The sequence below is a fragment of the Stomoxys calcitrans genome, chromosome 2 (genome assembly GCF_963082655.1).
Source record: "Stomoxys calcitrans chromosome 2, idStoCalc2.1, whole genome shotgun sequence".
Taxonomy (NCBI): domain Eukaryota; kingdom Metazoa; phylum Arthropoda; class Insecta; order Diptera; family Muscidae; genus Stomoxys; species Stomoxys calcitrans.
The window spans coordinates 148,978,544-149,002,617 of NC_081553.1; the positions used below are offsets into that span (position 1 = coordinate 148,978,544).

A 24,074-nucleotide genomic window follows, 5' to 3' on the forward strand; every position below is an offset into this window, starting at 1 on the left:
TACGGGGAATATCGTTATAGATGTATTTTTTAATAAGTGCTTTATGTGGCCAAAAATTTGAATTTACTACGGTGTCAAAAATTTTCTCGGGAACAATAATTCTAAATGATAGTTTGCTTCGTCTGTCCGGGTATTGAAATTAAAAGATATTTAAATCGACTTTCGCAATTTATTGTAGATTTGATATAAAAAGAGACATCTCCAACAGTTGTTTCAGCCGCGAACCTAGCCGCAAACACGGTCTTTTTGGGTGCAGTAACCTGTAGCTGTTTGGGGGTACAGTCGTTACAGGTGAGGGGTCGTTACAGTCGTTACAGCATCAGCGAAGGCTATTATCCTCGCGTAAGTTGTCTGCAGTTCTAGCGACTAGTTCGACACACTTAGCGTGATCGGTGGCATAGCAAAACCAGCAAGCAACCGTTGGTTCCTCCAGTTTTTTTTTTACAGAACAATTTGGTTTTGAACAGATCAGAAAGTTAGTTGTTTGTGTCTAGATAAGATGCTTTTATGTTTTTTGTAGTGCACTTTTAGATTCAAATGTTAATGTTAACTGCTGATGGCTTAAACACATGTGAAACGTTTGGAGGACTTATGGTTGTAATTATTGGTAGAATTAATTATTTTATGTTAACACTTCGCAGCTAAAAGCTTCTCTGATCTTTTTCTTTGGCTCTAGATCACTTGTGGTATTTTAGCTATTTAATGACTTCTCAATTGGTTTATTTTGTTGCTATGTTTACAAATTCGTTCAATGGCATTTTATACGAACAATTATATCTCCGTTTTTAAATAAACAGGCACTGCCACAAACTTTTTTAAAGTTTTAAACCACAAAGTGTGAAGAGCTTAATAAATTAAAACACTTTTGGCTTTCTTTTAAAGTTAATTTCTGATGATAGAGGTCGATTTATAGGAGCTTGAGAAAAACAAAAAAAAAAAAAACAGTATTAATTCCAATATTGACTATGTTATGAGGTGAAGCTACCTTGGACAAAAGCAACGGTTATCGGTGGTCCAAATTGGATATTCATGAAAAATGAACTGTTATACTTTTTGAACAATACCGATTCATTCATTGACAAATTTAGTTACTAAAGGGTGATTTTTTTGAGGTTAGGATTTTCATGCATTAGTATTTGACAGATCACGTGGGATTTCAGACATGGTGTCAAAGAGAAAGATGCTCAGTATGCTTTGACATTTCATCATGAATAGACTTACTAACGAGCAACGCTTGCAAATCATTGAATTTTATTACCAAAATCAGTGTTCGGTTCGAAATGTGTTCATTCACCGTAACGTTGCGTCCAACAGCATCTTTGAAAAAATACGGTCCAATGATTCCACCAGCGTACAAACCACACCAAACAGTGCATTTTTCGGGATGCATGGGCAGTTCTTGAACGGCTTCTGGTTGCTCTTCACTCCAAATGCGGCAATTTTGCTTATTTACGTAGCCATTCAACCAGAAATGAGCCTCATCGCTGAACAAAATTTGTCAAAATTTGAACACATTTCGAACCGAACACTGATTTTGGTAATAAAATTCAATGATTTGCAAGCGTTGCTCGTTAGTAAGTCTATTCATGATGAAATGTCAAAGCATACTGAGCATCTTTCTCTTTGACACCATGTCTGAAATCCCACGTGATCTGTCAAATACTAATGCATGAAAATCCTAACCTCAAAAAAATCACCCTTTATAAAGAAATATCCGTAACATTCAAAAACGACATTCATTGAATCAAAATAGATATTTCTGAATTAATAAACTATTTTTTAGAAATGTTTAAAGTTCGCCATAGTTTTAGATCAGATCTCGTATATTACAGCTACACTTTAATATTGACTGATTTGAACTAAAATTGGTTCGAGTGTTAACAAATCTAATATAAGTTACAGCTCTAAAATGAAAAAACAAATTTAAAAAAAAACAACGGAACAAAAATAAGCTTTTTATGAACTCAAGAAAGTTTATCGAGAGAACAGAAAAACAAGGGCTTATCAGATTTAAATATATACAGAAGAAATATCCAAATCTACACAGATTTTGATGAAAAGTTGCACCCCCTTTTAGACTTCCAACAAAACCCCCTCGTGCCAAATTTTGCAAAGATCGGAGCCATTGAAGATCATATCGGATGAAAAATATGGGAGCTATATCTAGATCTAAACAGATTTTGTTGAAATTTTTCACACACGTTGGAATATCAAAGAGAACCTCTTGTTCTATATGATTGCAAAGATCGAATAAAAAATTTGTTTGAAATTTTTCACACACGTTGGAATATCAAAGAGAACCTCTTGTTCTATATGATTGCAAAGATCGAATAAAAAATTCGGCAACTACAGTCATTACTGGACACATAGGATGAAAGATACATATGGGAGCTATATCTGAATCTGAACCGAAATCTTGCAAAGTCAGTAGCGTTCGTTCTTTGGGCCGGAGGAACTGACATGAGCAAAGTTATACGCCAATCGGACAAGGAATAGGACCTGTACCTTAATAACAAGAATACATGGAGAGATAATCAGACAGCCAGGCGGACATCTGTATTTCGAATCAGGAAGTGATCCTAAACCTATCGATATACTTAACTATGCATATATCTCTTCCAATTCTTAGCGTTGCAAATAAATGCGCAGTTATGATACCCTGTACCACAGTAGTGGTAGAAAATCGAACAACTTTAATGATCCCAGTTCTATTTCGAATAAACCTTTATAACAAAGAAATTAATTCAATTTGTATTTATAAAATTGATAGCTGGTATGTTTCGCTAAACCATAAAGTTGCTTTAAAAAATTTCGCTTTAAATATTATGAAGCCGGCTCCCAGGGCCATTGCCCAGCAGAAAATATTACACCCCTGGATGCAATAGTGTAAGTTAAAACTATCGTGACATTAGCATACACAGTTGCTTCCGGCATGCATGATTTTTGTGGGCGATGTCCCACTTAAATGCGATTGTTTAAAGATCTAAAATGTGCTTTTTGTTTAACATCAAAAATGGAACATTAGCAGCACAAATTTAATTTACATTTTTCGTGCAAGGAATGTTGTCAATGAATACCCAGTTTTCTGCGACTAATGCCCCAAAAAATAAATGTTTTTATACCCACCACTGAAGGATGGGGGTATATTCATTTTTTCATTCCGTTTGCAACACATCGATATATCCATTTCCGATATATCCATTTCCGTATATATATTCCTGATCAGCGTAAAAATCTAAGACGATCTAGCCAGGTAAAGTTCGAAGATGGGCTATATCAGACTATATCTTCATATAGCCCCCACATAGATCGATCCGCCGATTTAGGGTCTTAGGCCCATGAAAGCCATATTTATTATCCGATTTTGCTGAAATTCGGGACAGTTAGTTGTGTTAGGCCCTCCGATATCCTTCTTCAATTTGGCGCAGATCGGTCCAGATTTTGATGTAGCTGTCATATAGACCGATCCGCCGATTTAGGGTCTAAGGCGCCGATTTAGGGTCTTAGGCCCATAAAACCCACATTTATTATCCGAGTTTGGTGAAATTTGGGACAGTGAGTTGTGTTAGGCCCTCCGATATCCGTCTTTTATTTGGCTCAGAACGGTCCAGATTTGGATATAGCTGCCCTATAGACCGATCTCTCGATTTAAAATCTTGCGCCAATAATAGGCGTATTTATTGACCGATTTTGCCAAAATTTGGGACAGTCGGTTATGTTAGGCCCTTCAACACCCTTCTTTAATTTGGCTCAGATCGGTCCAGATTTGGATATAGCTGCCATATAGACCGATCTCTCGATTTAAGGTCTTGCGCCAATAAAAGGTGTATTTATTGTCCAATGTCGCCGAAATTTGGGACAGAGGGTTGTGTTATGCCCTTCGACATTTTTTTTTTAATTTGGCATAGATCGGTCCAGATTTGGATATAGCTGCCATATAGACCGATCTATCGATTTAAGGTCTTGCGCCAATAAAAGGTGTATTTATTGTCCAATGTCGCCGAAATTTGGGACAGAGGGTTGTGTTATGCCCTTCGAATTTTTTTTTTTTAATTTGGCTGCCATATAGACCGATCTCTTGATTTAAGGTTTTGGGCCCATAAAAGGCGCATTTATAGTCCGATGTCGCCGAAATGTGGGACAGTGAGTTGTGTTAGGACCTTCAAAATCCTTCTTCAATTTGGTTCAGATCGGTCCAGATTTGGATATAGCTGCCATATAGACAGATCTCCCGATTTAAGTTTTTGGGCCCTAAACGGTGCATTTATTTTCCGATGTCGCCGAAATTTGGGACAGTGAGTTAGGTTAAGCCCCTCGACATATTAAATATAGCTGGCGTACGAAAGGCGCATTTATAATCCGATTTCACTGAAATTTGACACTGCGACTTATGTTAGGCTTTTCGACATCTGTGTCGTATATGGTTCAGATCGATTTGTTTTTAATTGTTTTATACACAATTGAACAATGACTTGTACTTATTAGTATATGGTCCAAATCGGAAAATATTTCGATATAGCTGCTATTGGGCATAAGGTATGCCTTTTGCACCGGATTTTGACGAAAGGTGGTTTACATATTTACCCGAGGTGGCGGGTATCCAAAGTGCAGCCCGGCTGAACCTAACGCATTTTTACTTTTTTTTATTATTTTGTTTTTATTTGCTGTGTGTAATTTAAAAAAATTGTCCTTAACATACAAAGCTCAGACTCAGATGGCGTTTTATAGTTGTTGTTGTTGTTGTAGCAGTTTATTGTGTACTATCTTTCGTCTGCTTGATTCTGTTGAGTGTCAAGACCCAGGAACTCCGCGACTAAGATGGGGTGCGTCCACAGGGATCTGGGTCTGAGTCGAGTGGGTCTGGCCGGGCAGTTAAACAGGTGACGTGTATCGTGCGGTCCCTGGTTACAGTCGGGACATACATCTTGCACGTCGGCATCAATCCTAGCTCTGTGGGAATTGAGGCGGCTGCATCTGCCGGAACGTAATTGAGCCAGAATCACTCTGGTTTGCCGGGGGAGGTCGATTTCTTCGGGTGCAATGGGTGGCGGTCGTTCTCCAAGGACTACATTCACCCGGTAGCCAGTTAACGCGTCTGCTACCGTGTCTGCATGAATGTTGTTCAGACCCGCTTGATATGCCGCTTGATCTAGAGGTTCTCTCTTGTAGCGCTGGACCTCACGCTCTAGATCATGTAGATCTACCTTAAGGCTTCTGGGCGGTGGGTATCTATCCACAAGATGATGATTTGGATGATTTCTGCGATAACAGCCCAAAAGGTATTGCTTAGACAGCATGTAGTTATGTCTTCGCACTGGTAGGATCTTTGTCTCCTGGTGGAGGTGGTCCACATGAGAACTAAGGAGGCAGCCCGTCGCAGTTCGGAGGGCGGCATTCTGACAGATCTGAATATTATTCCACTGCGTGTCACAAAGCTGACGTGACCACACTGGCGCTGCATAACTTACCACAGACCGGCCAATTGCTTTGTACGTGGTCAACAAGGTTTCTTTGTCTGCACCCCAAGTGCTGCCGGCGAGTGACTTGAGGACCTTGTTTCTACTTTTGACTTTATTGCAGATTGCTGTGGCATGTGGGGAGAAGGTGTAGGAGCTGTCAAATGTGACGCCAAGTATTTTGGGACACTTGATGGTCGGAATCAATTCTCCATCGACCATCACAGTCAGCTCAGAATTCACCTCACGCGTATTTGTAGTGAACAGTGTGGCTGAAGATTTGGTGGCGGATATCTTCAGATTTCTTGCAGCGAAATATGAGGCAAGCTCGTTGAGGTAGACGTTCAGCCTATCGCAGATGTCATCAATGGGTGGGGGGCCTGATGCCAAGATCGTACAGTCGTCCGCATATGATACGATCTCTATGCCGTCTGGAGGAGGTGGGATGGAGGAAAGGTAGAGGTTAAACAGAGCCGGAGATATCACCCCGCCTTGGGGAACTCCCTGTTTCACTCTACGGTGTTTTGACTTCTTATCCCTAAATTCCACAAATGACTGGCGGCCACACAGATAATTCGCGACCCAACGTTTAAGGCCTGGCTGGAGGGACGTGTTGGCGATGTCCTCAAATAATTTGGCATGGCTGACCGTGTCGAATGCCTTCGATAGGTCCAATGCCACGAGGACCGTCCTATCACATGGCCTGGGTTGATTGAAGCCACGGCAAATGTGTGTGGTGATGGCATGCAAAGCTGTTGTTGTGCTGTGCAGTCTCCGAAATCCGTGTTGATGCTCGGCGAATGGAAATTCTCCTACGAGGCTCGGGAGGAGTAATGCCTCAAGCGTCTTAGCCACTGGTGAGAGAAGGGAGATCGGTCTGTACGACTCCCCCAAACTCGGGTCTTTACCAGGCTTCAGTAGCGGGATCACTCTGCCCATTTTCCAGACATCGGGAACTATAAGAGTGTTCAATGACAGGTTAAGGACAGTGGTAAGGTACTCAACTCCAGGTAAATCCAGATTCTTCAGCATCAATGTAGAGATTCCGTCGGGGCCCAACGCCTTGGAAGATTTGGCGCCACGGATGACATTTGTAACTTCGCCCACGGTAAATTGTGATGGCTGTTCATCGGCTCGGAGACCACGAATACGGCGAATGGCTCTCCTCCTTGCCCTGTCTCTCTCGGGATGCACGATAAATTGACGGTTGAACAACCTGGCGCATCTCTTCGGATCAGTCACGGTTAACTCGCCAAAAGTGACTGAGGTCCTGTCGTCCCGTCTACCGGGGTTCGAGAGAGACTTAACAGTGGCCCACAATTTGCCTGCACCGGTGCCTAAGTTACATTGCTCCAAGTGTTCCAGCCACAAATTCCGCTTATGTTCGTTGACTACCCTGTTTATTTCCAGATTCAGCTCGCTGATTCTGGGGTTAGCGGGGTCCATAGCACGAATCCCATCACGCTCGTCTGCGAGTACCACTGCTTGCGCCGGGAAATTGGGTCGCACTTGCGGTATTCGACCGGCTGGTATAAAGCGAGCGGCTGCTGCGTTGATGATGTCTCGGAATTTCCTCTCGGCCACAAGCACATCAGAGGGGGGTGGCAGTTCATTGAAGCGGCGATTGGTATACTCTCTGAAGCCAGTCCAATTGGCCTTCTTATAGTTGATGAACGTTCGGCGCTCAGAGGTTATGAAGTCGGGTGGTCGGTCGATGGTGAGGATTATGGGGAGGTGGTCTGACCCCAAAGAGATGACGGCTTGCCAGGATACGTCACTCAGGAGATCAGGGGATGCGATTGAGATGTCTGGCGAGCTGCTGCACCTCCTCGTAATCCTAGTGGGGGCATCCTCATTCACCGTGCAAAACGTGGAGCTATCTATCTGCTCTGCCAAAGCTATGCCACGCTGGTCGTTGCCTAGGGGAGAATGCCATGACGAGTGATGTGCATTGAAATCCCCCAGAACCAGACGACTATGGCCAGATAGCAACCCACTTATGTCGGGGCTGTAGGCCTGGCCATTAATCGGGACACAGCTGCCAACCGGCGGTATATACACGTTGTATATCTCTATCTCGGCAGTACCAGACTTGACTGCTACCCCCATACATTCCATGTATGGGTCACTAGCGTCAAGCGCAGGCGAGATAGGTCTATACTGCACGGAATGGTGTATAACGAAGGCCAATCCCCCACCTCCATTCCTTGAGCGATCCTTACGTAGCACATTGTAGCCGTGACAACTGTGCAAGCTGCAGGTGTTAGTCAGCTTTGTCTCCTGGATCGCTGCGACCGATATGCTCTTCCGACTCATAAAATCCACAATCTCATCAATCTTGCCTCGCAGTCCATTGCAGTTTAACTGCAGGAACGATACATTTCCCGACACTGGCCTGGCAATAGTAGGGCTAGGGTGCTGTCTTTGCATAAATTGCCGTACGGGAGAGGTCGGGGGGGTCACATAGTCCGACGACGAGGACGCCGAAGGCGACGACGGCGACGCTTGTGACCCACTGCTGGCTGTGTTCGCACAGCACCTAGCGACATAGCCAGTATGACTATACTCCCGTAGCGAAGTTAGGCCAGAGCAAGAACGGAAATGTACCCACTCCAAGCACCTGTTACACCTCACCGACACTGACCGATGATGAAGGCGGTTCTGGCAAACGGAACAGAACCAGGGTCCGGGGTTCTTTTCAATCCCGGCACGGACCAAAAGCATACGGAGAAGGCACTCCGGGATGTGCCTCTCCCATGACGAAAAAAGACGAACACGTACACTGAGGCGGCAGCCCTTGCCGATGAATATTCCATCGGGTCAATCCGGTACGTACAACCGGCTGCCATGGGATGGGAGTTTTATAGTAATTAATTAAAATAATAAATGAAATAAAATAAAAGTATTTAAATTTGAATTTAGTCCAAAATCTTTTAAGAATACTGCAACAAACAACAAATTCAACTGAATATACTAAACTTTCTGTAAAGCACGCGGATAAAGATCGTGCCAATTTTCAGCTTTCCTAAAGGACGAATTTCTTGCTAAACTTGATCTTCGTTAAATGAGCTTAAAACTTTATTAAAATACACAACTGCTGATCAGAAGCAATATGGATGCTAAACAAATAAGTCTTTACCATACTTTGAAGCCATGTTTCATGCGTACCCTATGTAATAGATTACTGCACAAAAGTATGTTAAAACCATTTTTTTCTGCAAAAATTTTAAAGAATATTACTTTACATTAAAATGCGCATTAGTATGCTAGAATATTTTCGTATTGCTTCCACGACAGGAAAAATTGTTTGCTGGGTGGTCCTTCTCGAATCAGAATTATTTTAATTGTTCTCACCTTCCTGAAAAGTACCCCAAACACCAAATGTTGGTTTCGTACTCTAATCTGAAATCGCTTCATTTGAGTTCTACATTGTTCTGATTTGCCAACAAGTCCGCATGGGTGTTTTGTTGCCTTATCCCCAAAATCGTGTATCAGATTCGAACTTTACTATCCAACTCCTTTCAATTAATTCTCATAGTGTTCCGGTCGGTTTGTATGTTCGTGGCCTTTAATATTATTGTTAGATTCATACTCTGCTTTCAAAGATCTGTCACTTGAGTCCATATTATCTTGGTTGACGTATATGCTAGTTTGGCGGTTTTTCAAAGTAATGGTATGGTCATAGGATGCCATGACGGGGCGGCAGGGTATTCTATTAAGGGTAATTTAATGGAGCGTTTCTCCTCTCTTGGTCTTGAAATTGAAGCCAAATTTTGTATCCACGCCCGAATCCTTTTAATTTTATTCCATTCTCTATAACTTCGCAAAATGAAAGGATCTCTTAGAAATGATGAATAAGTGCTTCTTTTACGTCTTTTTCCAGAAGTTGTGGATGAGTTCCACAATTCTTTGGATTGCACAAAACATAACATAACCTATCAAAACAAAGCAAGAAACAAATTAATACGAATCCAACAACGCAACAAAGCAAAACGAATCAACGAAAAGCAACACAGAGCAAAGTCAACCAAACCAAAGCCAAGCAACGCAAAGCAGAAACATTTTACGTTCCTATAATTTCTTCACATCCAATCCCAATCCATTAGCATCAATCAAATAAATGGATAAGTGAAAGTGAGAGCAGGCTTAAAGACGTTTATATCATGGTTCATGTGAAGTTTAGTTAATTGTTTAACATGAGATAACGAATGGAGAAAGGAACATAAATTCTGTATTTCTTTAGGTCGAGATAGGGGAGTCATGTGGCATAAAAAATGACAGGTAGTGGTGAAAATAAACTCGCTGAAGAATCATTTCTTCCGTTCCTTTATTTCTTTCAAACTGATTGGTTTACAAATTGATCTATTTAGGGGCTGTTTATTCGTATAATGCTTGCAATAAAGTTGGATTGTGAATGAAAAGCATAATGAAATCACATGTTTGTACTTAACGTATGTTGTGGCGAATAAAAAGAGTATCACCAACCGAAAAAAGGAATCTGAGTACTTACATACCTTATTCTAGTTTCTAATTAAAATACCAAATTTTTTTGTTTTGTTGATGTTTGATTTTTTTGCATGGGTTTTAGTGTTAGTGTTGGTCAACATTAATATACAAAACATTTAGCGGGAAGAGCGTTTTATTTGTTCATAAACCATTGAATCCGCTGGATTACTGAAAATATAAAATTTTTTTGTCAGCATTAAGCAATCTGGCGCTGGCGCACCAATGTAATCTTGATTTTTTGGTTTATCTACCATGCAAACGCAAATAAAAAATAAACTGTTTTTTATTTCGCCAGCGCCGAATTCGATAATCATCTGTCATAAGTTAAAAACCAACCGGACAAAATTCGGAAGACTAATCTCAAGAAGATTTGAGCAAGATAATTTAGATTGTCCAAGCATAGAAGACATTGACGACAATGTCAGCAGGATAACGACTGCAATAGTGGGGTTTTTAGCAAACAGTTTTCCTCTTCGTGAACGGAAATGTTAGTACTTAACGTATGTTGTGGCGAATAAAAAGAGTATCACCAACCGAAAAAAGGAATCTTAGTACTTACCTTATTCTAGTTTCTAATTAAAATACCAAATTTTTTTGTTTTGTTGATGTTTGATTTTTTTGCATGGGTTTTAGTGTTAGTGTTGGTCAACATTAAAATACAAAACATTTAGCGGGAAGAGCGTTTTATTTGTTCATAAGCCATTAAATCCGCTGGATTACTGAAAATATAAAATTATTTTTGTCAGCATTAAGCTATCTGGCGCTGAGGCACCAATGTAATCTTGATTTTTTGGTTTATCTACCATGCAAACGCAAATAAAAAATAAATTGTTTTTTATTTCGCCAGCGCCGAATTCGATAAGCATCTGTAATAAGTTGAAAACCAACCGGACAAAATTCGGAAGACTAATCACAAGAAGATTTGAGCAAGATAATTTAGATTGTCCAAGCATAGAAGACATTGACGACAATTTCAGCAGGATAACGACTGCAATAGTGGAGTCTTTAGCAAACAGTTTTCCTCTTCGTGAACGGAAATCAGCCCAAGAAAACCCCTAGATGACCGGAGCGATTCGCAACATTGGGAATGATTGCGTCCGCAGACTTTATTGTACACGGCTCACGGAGTACAATAAGATTGCCAGAGCGGAAAACGTTCCTCTCGGAAGCTATTCTGCGAACAGGTTGAAAGCGTTAATGACGCCGCCAGGATAAAAAAGTTTCTCTCAAAAACCCATGTCCAAACTGAAACGTTAGTAGACGTCAAGGGAGTGAGAGCAGAAACAACGGAGGACATGTTGAGGCTTTTGATGAAAACGCATTATACACAGGATATGACGAGAATCTCGGAGACACCGGAATCTTGGAATAATGACGTTGATCGAAGGCTTATCATAACGGATTTTATGGTCAAGGAAGCCTTCAGGAGCTTCAACCAAAGTCACCCGGACCTGATGGAATATTTCGGCGTTACTACAATGGGATGCCGACTATCTGGCGCCCCATCTGGCCGCTACTTTTACAGCGTGTGTAGGACTTGCATATACCCCGAAAGCCCGGCAGGAGGTAAGGCCTACAGACCTATAAGCCTAAAGTCATTTCTACTCAAAACCATGGACCGTATTGTGGATACCATGGTAAAGAGTAGAATATCCAGCAAACTGCTCAAATACGAACAGCATGCCTACGTCAAGGAAAGATCGGTGGAGACTACCCTGTTACCAGAAGAACACATTGGTGGTATGCATTGACATCGAAGAGGCTTTTAACAATATGCGGACTGACACACTGATCCAATCCTCAGACCAGTACCAGTTGGACCTGGTCCTTAGAGACTGGATAAACTATATGCAAATGAACAGGTGGATAAATTGTGGGTCTCATGACATAAATAAAAGGAGAAAGTGGGAGGGCACGCCTGTGGGGCATTTTATCGGCACTCCTAGGGTGACCACAATAAATTACTTATTACGGATGTGACTGAGGAGGGATTTGAACCCGTCTGCCATACGGAAGATGTTACTTCTAAGAGTTAATGGTCCGAATCAGCTATATAGATGGGCAGAAAGAGTCTTGCAGATGGCATATGGATGGAGTGGGCTAGAACCTGGGGTCTTAATGTTAACCCAGAGATGAACGAAATATGCCTGTTCACGAGGAAGACAATGGTGGGTCGATATGACGCATAAAATGATTTCGATATCTGATAAGGTCAATTACTTAGGTGTGATCTTGGATAAGAAACTGAATTGGAAGTGTCACGTTCAGGAACGTACTGAGAAGACTCACAGATGTTGGGCACTATGTAGATGGGCTATAGGCTCGAAATGGGGTTTGAGTCCGAGGACAATCCACTGACTCTGGAGAAGCGTGATCAGAGCAATGCTTACTAACGCCTTAATAGTTTGGTGGACAGCGATGGCGAAAAATTGCAACGTAAGGATAATACAACAGGTCCACAGAACATGTTGTTTTAATATAGGCAAAGCGACGAGGACCACGTTGACTGGAGCACTGCCGACCCATGGACATACAGGTTGAGTGTGAGGCAGCCACTGCGGCTATGAGACTTAAGGCGATGGGAGAAAGATAAAGGATAGGAGCTGGTCATACCATTGTGGTGTAATCGAGGGGACGATAGGAAACCCGAATGGGTTAGAAGGGGTTTCCGGTCGGATACCTGAGATAACACTTGAGGTCGTGTGCGAGACACTGCTGCCAGAGATACAGTCTTGGATTGACGTAACTGAGATATTGGCATGCTATGTAGATGGATCAAAGCTAGACGACACTGTGGACCTGTCGGGTCATAGCGGAGTAAGGGGAAACGAAGAACTTGTTTGAACCGTTGAGTGGAGGGAACGTTTTGTTTTCGCTCAGCAAAAATATTTTGTAACTCGTTACAGGTCTTTAAGTCACTCAAGGATAGCTAGAGTGACTGTAGTGGTGTCCATAAGGCGGTTAATGATCTGCGTCTATTTCCAGTGAATCAGCAGATATAGAGCCCGTGATTAGGCTTTGAATGGACTCCAAAGACCCACGAGCTGCGGTGGTGGTATCAAGCCGTAGCATGTTGTCTGCTACTGAAACCTTGACTGGTGGATCGGCAGCTCTAGGCTCCACTAGCCGACAAAACAACACACACTTTTAGAGGTTGGAATAATAGAATGCGCATCGGTCTTAGGTTCGGTGCGAATGATCCTAAGACTCTCACTAATAGGGAGAGATACTCCCTAAATTGGGCTCGTGGATTCGCTGTACAGGCTACCCCAAAAACTGCACGTCTAGATTCGGAAACTGCACCGTAGTCAGCTAAAAGGCTGCGGCCATCTGGAGGGCACCCTATGTCTAAAAGAACTAGGGCGAACAATAGTAAAATGGGTCCAAGAACCTTTGCTAATGTCGCTAGGGACAGTTTGATGATGACAGTTGTCGACAATCGAGAAGAACAGGGCTGCATACCTTGGAATAATCGGAGTGGGATAGTCAATGGACTGTCATCAGTATACTCCGATGTTCTTGCGGAATTTCCTGGATCTTCTCGAGTTTGTGACGATGCAGGCTGGTATCGGGGCCGATACAGACTAATTGCCTTCGGCAATCAACGCTCAATTGAAATGTATCGTTGTGTGCCCGCACGGAAGCTCATCATGACAAGATCTAATGAATCTTGTGAGGATCAACTGCTGGCGGAGTCAGAAGACTAGGCTAACAAAACAGTGGTGGAAGTTCTGAATGCTGACTATGGTCCGGTGTCTGCAGATAAATCCCCACCATTGTAAGGCCGCTTCGGCGGTACTAAAGGTCCTCCTGATGGCAGGGGGATTAGACGTGGTTCTTATCCAGGAACCATGGGTGCGTGGAGAAATGGTTCGTGGACTAAGCCTTTCGGGATTTTAACTACTCAAGGTTGCGCGGATTGGAGACACAGAGCCTGTATTCTTGCAAAGATTAGTCTAAATGTTTTTTGGTCTTCCGGCTAAGCACTGAAGATTCAGCAGTAGCCAGCCTTGAAATAAATAAGTCTCATTACCGTCTTGCTTCCTGCTATATGGAACACGATTCAGAGATGCCGCCTTCAAACCTTAAGTCGCTGGTAAAATAAGGAAGGACTGCAGAAAACTGTGGGTCGAATTCTGTAGCTCCGTGGAGAATACATCTGAGGGTTCTAGGCTAAAGAAGATTCCGTCCTCGAGACCTATTACGGTGGGTCTTAGTTAGAAGTCAGAAAATGTATAGATAATGTCCAGTGAGGAAACACTAGAACGACTCAGTGATACACATTTTTCGGGAAATCGTGGCGTCAGAAGAGGTTGTCACCGGCATGCATTTGTGTATACAGTGGTAGCATTTATTGACATTGAAGATGCTTTCAATAATGTAAAACCGACGTCAATAATGGAGGAAATAAAATTTCTAGGCATCAACTCTACCGTAAGAAAGTCTATTAATAAATTACTTCCTAAAAGATGCATTACGGCAGGCTTGGGAACTGTGGATCTGAAAAGATGGGTCAGCAGAGGAACACCTAAAGGAGGTGTACTGTCTCTTCTACTTGGAAATATAGCCATTAACAACATATTCTTGGCTGCTGTCGTGGCAATTGCGGTTAGGGAAAAGTTTCCCAGCACTCTAAGGGATATACTTCAGGATGCTTTACGTGCAACAGCGAAGGGGGCTACCGAAAGTGATGTAGATATAAATCCGTGCAAGACAGAAGTAGCTCTTTCAGCGTGGCACATGTCTCATTGGGAGGAGAAATTGTTCCATTGACAGAAAGCTCAAAATACCTGGGTGTTTTGCTGGACAGAATTTTGCACTTCAAATCCAACATTTTAGAAAGAGCAAGAATGGCATCTCTTGCCCTATACACCTACAAAAGAGCCATTGGCAAAAGTTGGAGGGTTAGACCGCGCGTCATGCATTGGGAACGTACTGCAGTTGTCAGACGTATAATGGTATATGGTGTTGTGGTCTGGTGGACAGCACTTTAAAAGTGCACCTACTGCTCAATACTTAACCGTATCCAAAGTATGGCTGCTTTGTGCATCACAGCCGCACTGGGGATGACAACATCTAATATCATAACGACGATTGGCATAAATATATCTTCAGGCAGCCATTAAATGCCTGGAGAACATGTTTCTGAACATGGTTGCATGGTATTCACTAAATATTCACGAAAATAAATATTCAAAGGATAGCGGAGCGGATCCGGTGCAGCTAGTTATTAATAAATAAAATAATATAACAAATAAATAAATCCCCGAAACTTGTGATAAATGACGCAAAGCTGCAATAACATCATTGTTTCTAAATTTTTACTTACAGCGACTATGTTCGGGTGAGTCTAATCGAAAAATTAGGAGAATCGTATAAAGTTGATCTGGAAACGTCTGTAACAAAATCAGTGCGGGACTCTTTTTTATACACAGGCCTGGCTCGAGAGGGGCCAGGCTCAAAGAATTTTAAAATGCGTATGATGGTAAGTCTTGATATAAAACATGTTGGTGACATATTTAAACACAAATTTAAAAATTTGATTTTAAATAAATCAGTTTCAAAATAAGAAGTATCTCTATATATAAAATAGACCCCTGATTGACCGGCTGATTACTGCTGGCCGAATGTTGCTATTGGGTCGTAGGCGCGAGATAAGACAGGAATTGGTGGTATTCGTTTATTAAGGTACTAAAAGGTACCAAATAGTACGAAATGGTGAAAATTTGACCAACGTGAAGGGAAACGTCTACAATTAAGTCGCAAATAACTCCCCCCAATATGGATCGCATTTGGCAAGTTCTTTTCCCGGTTTTCTTTATCGGGAATCTGACCCAGATTTTTTTAAAATCGAAAAATTTCCAAAATTCTTCTTTTACTGTGAAATAAGTTAAGATGCCGTAATTTTTTTGAAATTTGTTGTCGCTATTGGTCATAAATTCGGACCTAAGTTTTGTACTGCTGTCAACACACTATTTATAGACCGATCTCAATCTTTCAAATCCTTCAAAACCTACTTGTCTTTACGAATATTTACGTTTAATAGTAATAGCTTCGGCGATTTAATTTCTGTATTTTCACGAAATTTTTCTTTTGGGCTCATATTAATTTGCTCTCAAACTAGTTTTATGATTTCAAAAGATTTTACTTAGATATTTTTTTCCACAACATTTTTCTTAGACAAACTGGAAACATTAAGCATCTATAATCAGTGTTGCACCTCATGAATATTATTTCCAACCAAAATGAAAAAAAGTCGTTCCAAAACCCACCAAATGTTTCATAAGCAAAAAATGCGTTCTCATTTTTTTTCCACCACCGAAGTGTTGGGCATATTCGTTTTATCATTCCATTGCAAGTTGCACTTAAAATAATAATACATTTGCAACCCTTCAAAAGTTTACATATCGTATGCAAAACTCATAAGAGATCCAATCATGTCCGTTCGTCTGTTTGCTGAAAGTATGCTTTAAAAATAATAGGCATAGTTCGAAGATTGCGCATGCCTTGATATAGACACTTTACAAACTGAATCCCGATAAGAGTGTCCTAAAAAAGCTCAAAAAAAAATCGTATTTTTTGCCCGAATTCGCGGTAATTTGGAGCAGATAGATTTTTCGAAATAGTATTAGACCCCTCGACATCCGTGGATGAAGGTGACATAAAGACTCATCACCCTCAGCGACAGAGACAAAGTTCTGACACACAAATTAGTGCTGTCCGATTCGAGTTTATGCTCAACGATAGGGGACCTATTGTTTATAGCCGAGTCAGAACGGCGAGCAACAGTGCGACAGCTCTTTAGGGAAAAGTTTTCATATGACATCTATGCATGGCATAATAAAATCCGCCATCATTAGGAGGGCAGGTAAACATTTGTATACCTAAAATTCAATCAGCCGTCGGTAATATAGTAGCAAAAAACGCGTTCAACCGGTTAACAATTGGTACGATTCGTATGTTAGAAAGTCCTAATCGATGTCGTAGGTACAACACCCAGATCGACAGAAGAACCTACAATAATTTCAATAATTCAATTTTTACAATAATTTCAAATACCTTTTATCTTGCCCTATTTCTTGGAAAATAACGAATTTTATTGACCCACTTCTATACTCTCCTTTCGAGATAAGTGAACTGGTTTCTGTTCTGAAGGGCAAATAAGGCTCCAGATCTGGACAGGATTAGCTATGAGTTCTATCAGTTTGCCCTTGCTGGTTTTCTGAAAGAAATTCTATCACTATTCAATGTAATTTTCTTACGCGAGGATATCCCGGAGTCCTTTAGACACTCGGTTATAATTCCCTTATTCAAAAAGGGGGACATAAACATGGTTTCGAATTATAGAGGTTTATCGTTCCTCGACGCTATGTACAAAATGTTTACAGGGCTTATTCTCAACAGAATTAATGTTTGATTAAGGCCGATTTTTCTTCGGCCTTTGATATTGTTGAAATATACGAAGTACTCTGCTATAATTTTACTGTATTTACTATTAGAAATATTAGTATTAACATAGTATACTCTGATTGTTATGTATGTAGTTAAAATATTTTCTTGCCTGCATACATACATTTTTCATTTGTACATTTTAGTCTTTAATAAAATCTCTCTAAACTAACAATAGATTATGGGCCCAGCTCCTAACTGTGTTTGAAAAGGAAAAAAGAAAATAATTTTTTGGAGCTGCAAATAGTGAAAATATAAAGAATTGGACATGTCGGGAAATGTTATGCGAATTGATCCGTTGAACTCATCAAATTACGACACATGGAAGTTGCAAATGAGAGCAATTTTGATTAAAAATGATTTGTGGTCGTATGTGGACGGTTCAACATTGTGTCCAGATGGGGATACAGCCGCGAATTGGAGAAAAATGGACCAGAAGGCATGTGCGGATTTACTTTTGTCGATTACGCCTTCAGAATTGGGGTTGATTGCCGAATGTTCAACATCGAGAGAAATATGGCTGAAATTAGAAGACACATTTCAATCAAAAGGTCCAGCAAGGAAGGCTACATTGTTGAAACGGGTTGCTCTAGCCCGTATGAAGGATGGTGACAATGTTCGAGACCATATAAATGATTTTTTCGACGCCGTAAGCAAGCTGAAGGAAATAAATGTTGCCATAGGAGACGATCTTCTTGCTATATTGCTGTTATATAGTTTGCCTGACTCGTTTGAGACATTCCGTTGTGCCCTGGAGACCAAGGACGAACTTCCGAAACCAGAAGTTCTAAGGGTAAAAATTTTGGAGGAAGACCAGTCTCGTCGTGCAAAAGTGGAGAGAGACGATCAAAACGCGTTGTACGCAAAGAGAAAAAGAAATGGGGTCAGTTCAAAATTCTCAAACCGGTCAACAGAAAATAGGACAGATAGAGGTAAGCAAAAGGAAGGCTGTTTCAAATGCGGAAAATTCGGGCATTACGCCCGGAATTGTCGGTCAAAGCAGAATGCCAATTTGGTTCAAGAAGGAAGTCAAGAAAATTCGATGTTCAATTGCTTCGATTCGCTGTTTAACTGTCTTGACATTTCGCATGAGTGGTGTTTGGATAGTGGGTGTACCTCCCACATGTCATCGAATAAAGAAGGATTCACAACAATGAAAAAAATTGATAAGAATTTGTGCTTAGCCAATGGTGAAATGAGCAAGATAACAGCCGTGGGTGACGTTAGAATTAAAGTTGTTGGTGATAGACAAGAGGAAAGCTTTATTGTAATAGATGTAATGTACGTCAAGGACTTGCGAACGAATTTATTGTCTATTTCGAAGCTGGCAGACAAGGGCTATAAGGTAAAATTTAACAAAGATCATGCTCTTATCCTGAAAGAAAATAAAGTAATGTGCAAAGCTGAACGAAGAGGTAATCTTTATTTCTTGAAGCAAACATCAGATGTGGCAAACTCAGCGGTAGTGAAGCCAAACGACATGGATACGTGGCACCAAAGACTAGGTCATCTGAATGAAAGTGATCTGAAACTACTTGCGGGTAAAAAAGGTGCACATGGAATTAACATTCGTCGAGGTCATCAGTTGTCACAGTGTAAGGTATGTTTGAGTGAAAAGCAAACACGAGAACGTTTTGAAAGTGGACGTGAAAATCGCACTAGTGAAATGTTGGAGGTGGTCCACAGTGATGTTTGTGGTCCTATGAAAGTAAATTGACATTCCAATTCAAGGTATTTCGTCACATTTATTGATCACTATTCAAGATATTGCGAGGTTAATTTTCTCAAAAAGAAATCCGAAGTTTTTGACGCATTTAAGAAGTATAAGAATTCAGCTGAGCTTCTCACGGGTACGAAAATCAAACATCCACAGTCAGATAATGGAACAGAGTATATCAACAAGGACTTTAACAAGTATTTGGAACAAGCTGGCATAAAAAGAAGATTAACAGCCCCTCATATACCCCAGCAAAACGGGATTGCAGAAAGGAAGAACAGAACTCTTATTGAAATGGCTCGGTGTATGATGAAGCAGGCTGGTGTTCCGGAATCTTTTTGGGCCGAAGCTATTAATACGGCATGTTACTTGCGGAATAGATGTCCAACTAGATCTTTCAACGGACAATTGCCTATAAAAGTTTGGACAGGAAAAACACCATCAATAAAGCATTTAAGACCGTTTGGAATCCGAGCCTATGTATTGATAAAAGACAAGTCAAATGGAAAATTTGATTCTCGCTCGGAAGAATGTATATTAGTGGGATACTCAGAAGTATCAAAGGCTTACCGTTTTTGGTCATCGCGGAAGAAAAATATAATAGTCAGCAGGGATGTCAAATTCATAAATGAATTTTACGGAAAAAGTTTAGAAAACTATATTGAGATCAATTTGGATCCGCAAGCTGAAAGCGACACGCCAGAAGACGAGCAAGTAGAAGATGTGCAAAAGGAAATAAACCTACGGTCGCAAGGTAATCAAAATGTTTTACCACAACAACAAAAAAGTAATAGTGGAAGAAAACGGATTCTTAGAACTGGCGGGCGAGGCCGACCACGGAAGTTATCAAAAATGAGTACTGAAATTGTTCCTAATAATGAACCAGAGGAGTCTGTGGATGATAATGAGGAAGCGGATTTGCTCATGGATTGTGAACACAGCAATGTTGCTTTTACAGATGACCCAGTCACATGTGATGAAGCTATGAATTCCGAAGATGGTGCGAATTTGCAAATAGCTATTGAGGTCGAATATGTTGCCCAAATTTTGAACGGAACTTGGAAAATAACGGAAAGACCTCAAGGAAAAATATTATTGGTAATAGATTTGTGCTTCGAACCAAAGCAAACAACAAATGGAAGGCACGCCTAGTTGCAAAAGGCTGCTCCCAACGGCCAGGGGCTGCTCCCGACACGTATTCTCCAGTAGTAAGATCTAGCACTATTCGTATGGTGGCAGCTTTGGCAGTCGAGAAAGATTTTGAAATTCATCAGATGGATTTCGTTACTGCGTATTTGAATGGAAATCTGGATGAAGACGTATACATGGAAATTCCTGATTATCTAGAAGACGTTCTGCAAAATTTGATAAATGGTGAGATTGTTGGGACATGTGAACGAAAAAGCAAATTGGCTAAAGAAATAGCGACAAAATGGATGAAAAGTTTACAAAAATGTCGAAACCCAGTATGTAAACTCGAAAAGGCTCTTTATGGGTTGCGCCAGTCAGGTCTGAAATGATATCAGAAGCTTAGTCAAAAGCTAAAGGAAATGGGACTGGAACCATCGAAGTTAGATCCATGTTTGTTTCTAAGCAGAAATAAAAGCATTATGGTAACAGTTTACGTGGATGATCTGCTTATAGCAACGAATGAAAAAAAAACTGTTGAATCAAATAAAGAAGTCGTTGGCAGAAACGTTTGAAATGAAAGACCTTGGAAAGGTTAGCAAATACATTGGAATTGAGTTCAAGCAAGATATGAAACAAGGAAAAATAACGATAAATCAAAAGGAGTACATTGAATCAGTTCTGAAACGTTTTGATATGCAAAATTGTAAACCGACTACGACACCAATGGAGTTACAAATTAAATTGGAGAAACCTTCAAAACCAGATCCAGTTATGCAGAAGTACCCATATCAACGTTTAATAGGTGCACTTATGTATTTGGCGGTTAATACAAGGCCAGATATAGCATATCCAGTGAATTTCTTGAGTCAATTTAATTCAAATTATAATGCTGAACACTGGCAAGCGGCTAAAAGAATTTTGCGATACTTAAAAGGAACAATCAATCAATGCCTTCAATACAAGAAAAGCAACGTCCCACTGTATGGGGTAGTAGATGCTGATTGGGGATCAAATTCAACAGATAGACGATCGTATTCTGGGTTTTCATTTATAATGTCTGGGGCAGCAATTACATGGGAAGCTCGTAAGCAGAGATCAGTGGCTCTTTCTAGTACTGAGGCTGAACTTCTTGCGATAACAGACGCTGTTAAAGAAGCATTGTATTTAAAGCGTTTTTTCGAAGAAGTAGGAGCAACAAAAACACCAATACATATCTTCAATGATAGTCAAAGTGCTCAAAAACTAATTCAAAGTATTGGCCACCACTCACGAACAAAACATATCGACGTTCGGTACCAATTTATACAAGAAACAATACAAGGGAATGAAATCAAATTGGAATATCGAAGATCAGAAGACATGGCGGCTGATGTACTTACAAAAGGACTTCGATTTACAAAACACAAACAACACATTCAAGAACTAGGTGTTGCTGAAGTCGCATAGTCGCCGTACTTCGAGGGGAGGTGTTGAAATATACGAAGTACTCTGCTATAATTGTACTGTATTTACTATTAGAAATATTAGTATTAACATAGTATACTCTGATTGTTATGTATGTAGTTAAAATATTTTCTTGCCTGCATACATACATTTTTCATTTGTACATTTTAGTCTTTAATAAAATCTCTCTAAACTAACAATAGATATGATACCGAGAAATTCCCTTTTCTATAAACTATGTTGTGTGGGGCTGTGGAGGAAAGTAATTTTGGTACTGCAGATGTTGTTTTCGAATAATAGCAAACAGCTCTGGTATGATAGCACTTTTTCCGACCATTACGAGGTGACTCATGGTGTCAAGCAGAGTTGCTTGCTTAGTCCAACATTGTTTTCGCTTTATTTAAATGACTTGCATGATCACCTCCCGGTTGGTATTGCTGTTGCTGGGTCTGAAGTTAAAATTTAATTATATGCTAATGCCATTGTATTATTGGCAGGCTTACCAACGATGTTACAGGATATGATCTATGCGCTATATAGCTACTGCAACCAGTGGTGTCTTAAAATTAGCTTGGAGAAATCGAAGATAATGGTATTAAGAAATTGCACAGGGATCAGAAGTGATATTTCTTGAAGTTATTGTAACAGTCACATAGCAATAGTGAATGAATGTAGGTACTTATGTGTCACTTTGACTTACAATCTATATTCTAGATAAACTTTCTTCGGTTATAAACACGAAAAATTCTACTTGGCTGGCTTACATCCATAATCCATGAATAAATTTTTCGAATAAATTAAAGACCTTTCATGCAGCAGCAAAAGCAATAATGTTTTACGCTGCACAGGTCTGGGGATTTCTCAGGTTCGAGGAGGTTGAGAACTTACTACGATATTTTATAAAGAAGATGTTGTATCTTCCCAAGAACACACATGCTTCATCTTTAGACTAGCCTACCGCCACTTTATTAAGAGACCTTAAACCTGCCTTTTAGTTATATAAGAAGGATTTTAAATCTACCTTTTAGTACACTCCTCCGAATGTTGGCAGAAGAGGCAATACAACAGGTCGTTTTCTGACTTTGAAGGTACTTTAGAGTTCGAAATTTGGGCAGGCAATTTTCGATATTTTCACAATTTTGGACTAAGTTCCCTGAGAGACATGTATCAAGAAAAATGTGAATACGATGCCAGAAATTCGACCTTTCATGACATGTACCCTACATTGCAATAAGAAAGTAAGTCCATACTTCTGCAACAACAACTCGGCACATCTTGTAAGTTTGGTAATGAAGGCTAGAGGTGGTCTGCTGTATTTAAACTCTAGCCATTTTAATAATGTAATTTATTTATTTTTATTTCTCTCAAACTAGTTTTATGAATTCAAGAGGTGTCGGTCAATTGATTTTAAATAAGCAACTATAATTGGTATATATTTCAACAAAAAAAAATAATTTTGGCCAATTTATAAGAAGAGCTATCTATGCAAATTTTGCCCATGAACATTCCACTAAGGAACAGGAGCAAACTTCTCACATATCGATGAGTGCAGTCCGATTCAAGTTTTAGCTCAATGATAAGGGACATCCTTTTTATAGCCGAATACGAACGGCGTGCCGCATTGTGACACCTAGAAATCTCTTCGTATTTCTGATTTTTGGTTCCACCGCCTTTTCTTATTTTATCTTCAATAAATTAGGAATATTTTAGGGCTTTCCATAATTCACAATACAGTATTTAAGGGGATTGGTACGGAGTTCATAGTGATTGGGTTAATCTGTCCCATGGACTATGGACATATACCTAAGCCAGTAATCGGCTTGTTGTGCGCTCTAAATCGTAGGGATTACGGGTCGAAACCTATCAGCCAATGGAAAGCAGCGTTGATTCTCGTAGAAATTCATTAGTTCTGTAGTCTTTGACCGTAATGCCTCATTGAAATATGTTTTGAAAAATGTTAAAACATTACCTTTTGAATTTTCTTCCAAGAAAAACCTTTTTACAAGAAGATTTTTGAGAATATTTGAAAATAATTTTCTTTTTGAAGATTATCATTTTTGAAGAGGACATAAAACAAATCAAATAAATTTTTCAAGGCAAAGCATAAAGTTTACAACAGCAATAACGTGCGTTCTTCGTATTTCTGATTTTTGGATCCACCGCCTTTTCTTATTTCATCTTCAAAAATTAGGAATATTTTAGGACTTACAAACACATAATGCAAATTATAAGCATATACGGCAATGGTTGGATGCAGTTTTTACCGCACATCTTTTCCGTTGGATTTTTTGACCAGCTGAAACCAATAGGGTTTGTTTTTGTTGCTATTTATTAGAATAGAATATAAAGCAAAATAAAAAACTTTATTTTAA

General features: G+C 40.2%; 1 protein-coding gene across 5 annotated transcripts in view; it reads left to right on the forward strand.

The window, feature by feature from the left end:
- The window catches only part of LOC106084621 (tudor domain-containing protein 1), a 787,010-nt gene that overhangs the window by 639,780 nt on the left and 123,156 nt on the right, over nucleotides 1–24,074 (forward strand). For all 5 annotated transcript variants that reach the window (XM_059361948.1, XM_059361946.1, XM_059361947.1 and 2 more), the window contains exon 8: nucleotides 15,294–15,447. In XM_059361948.1, coding sequence (XP_059217931.1) covers nucleotides 15,294–15,447 — 154 coding nt within the window. The remainder of the gene's footprint in view (nucleotides 1–15,293; nucleotides 15,448–24,074) is intronic.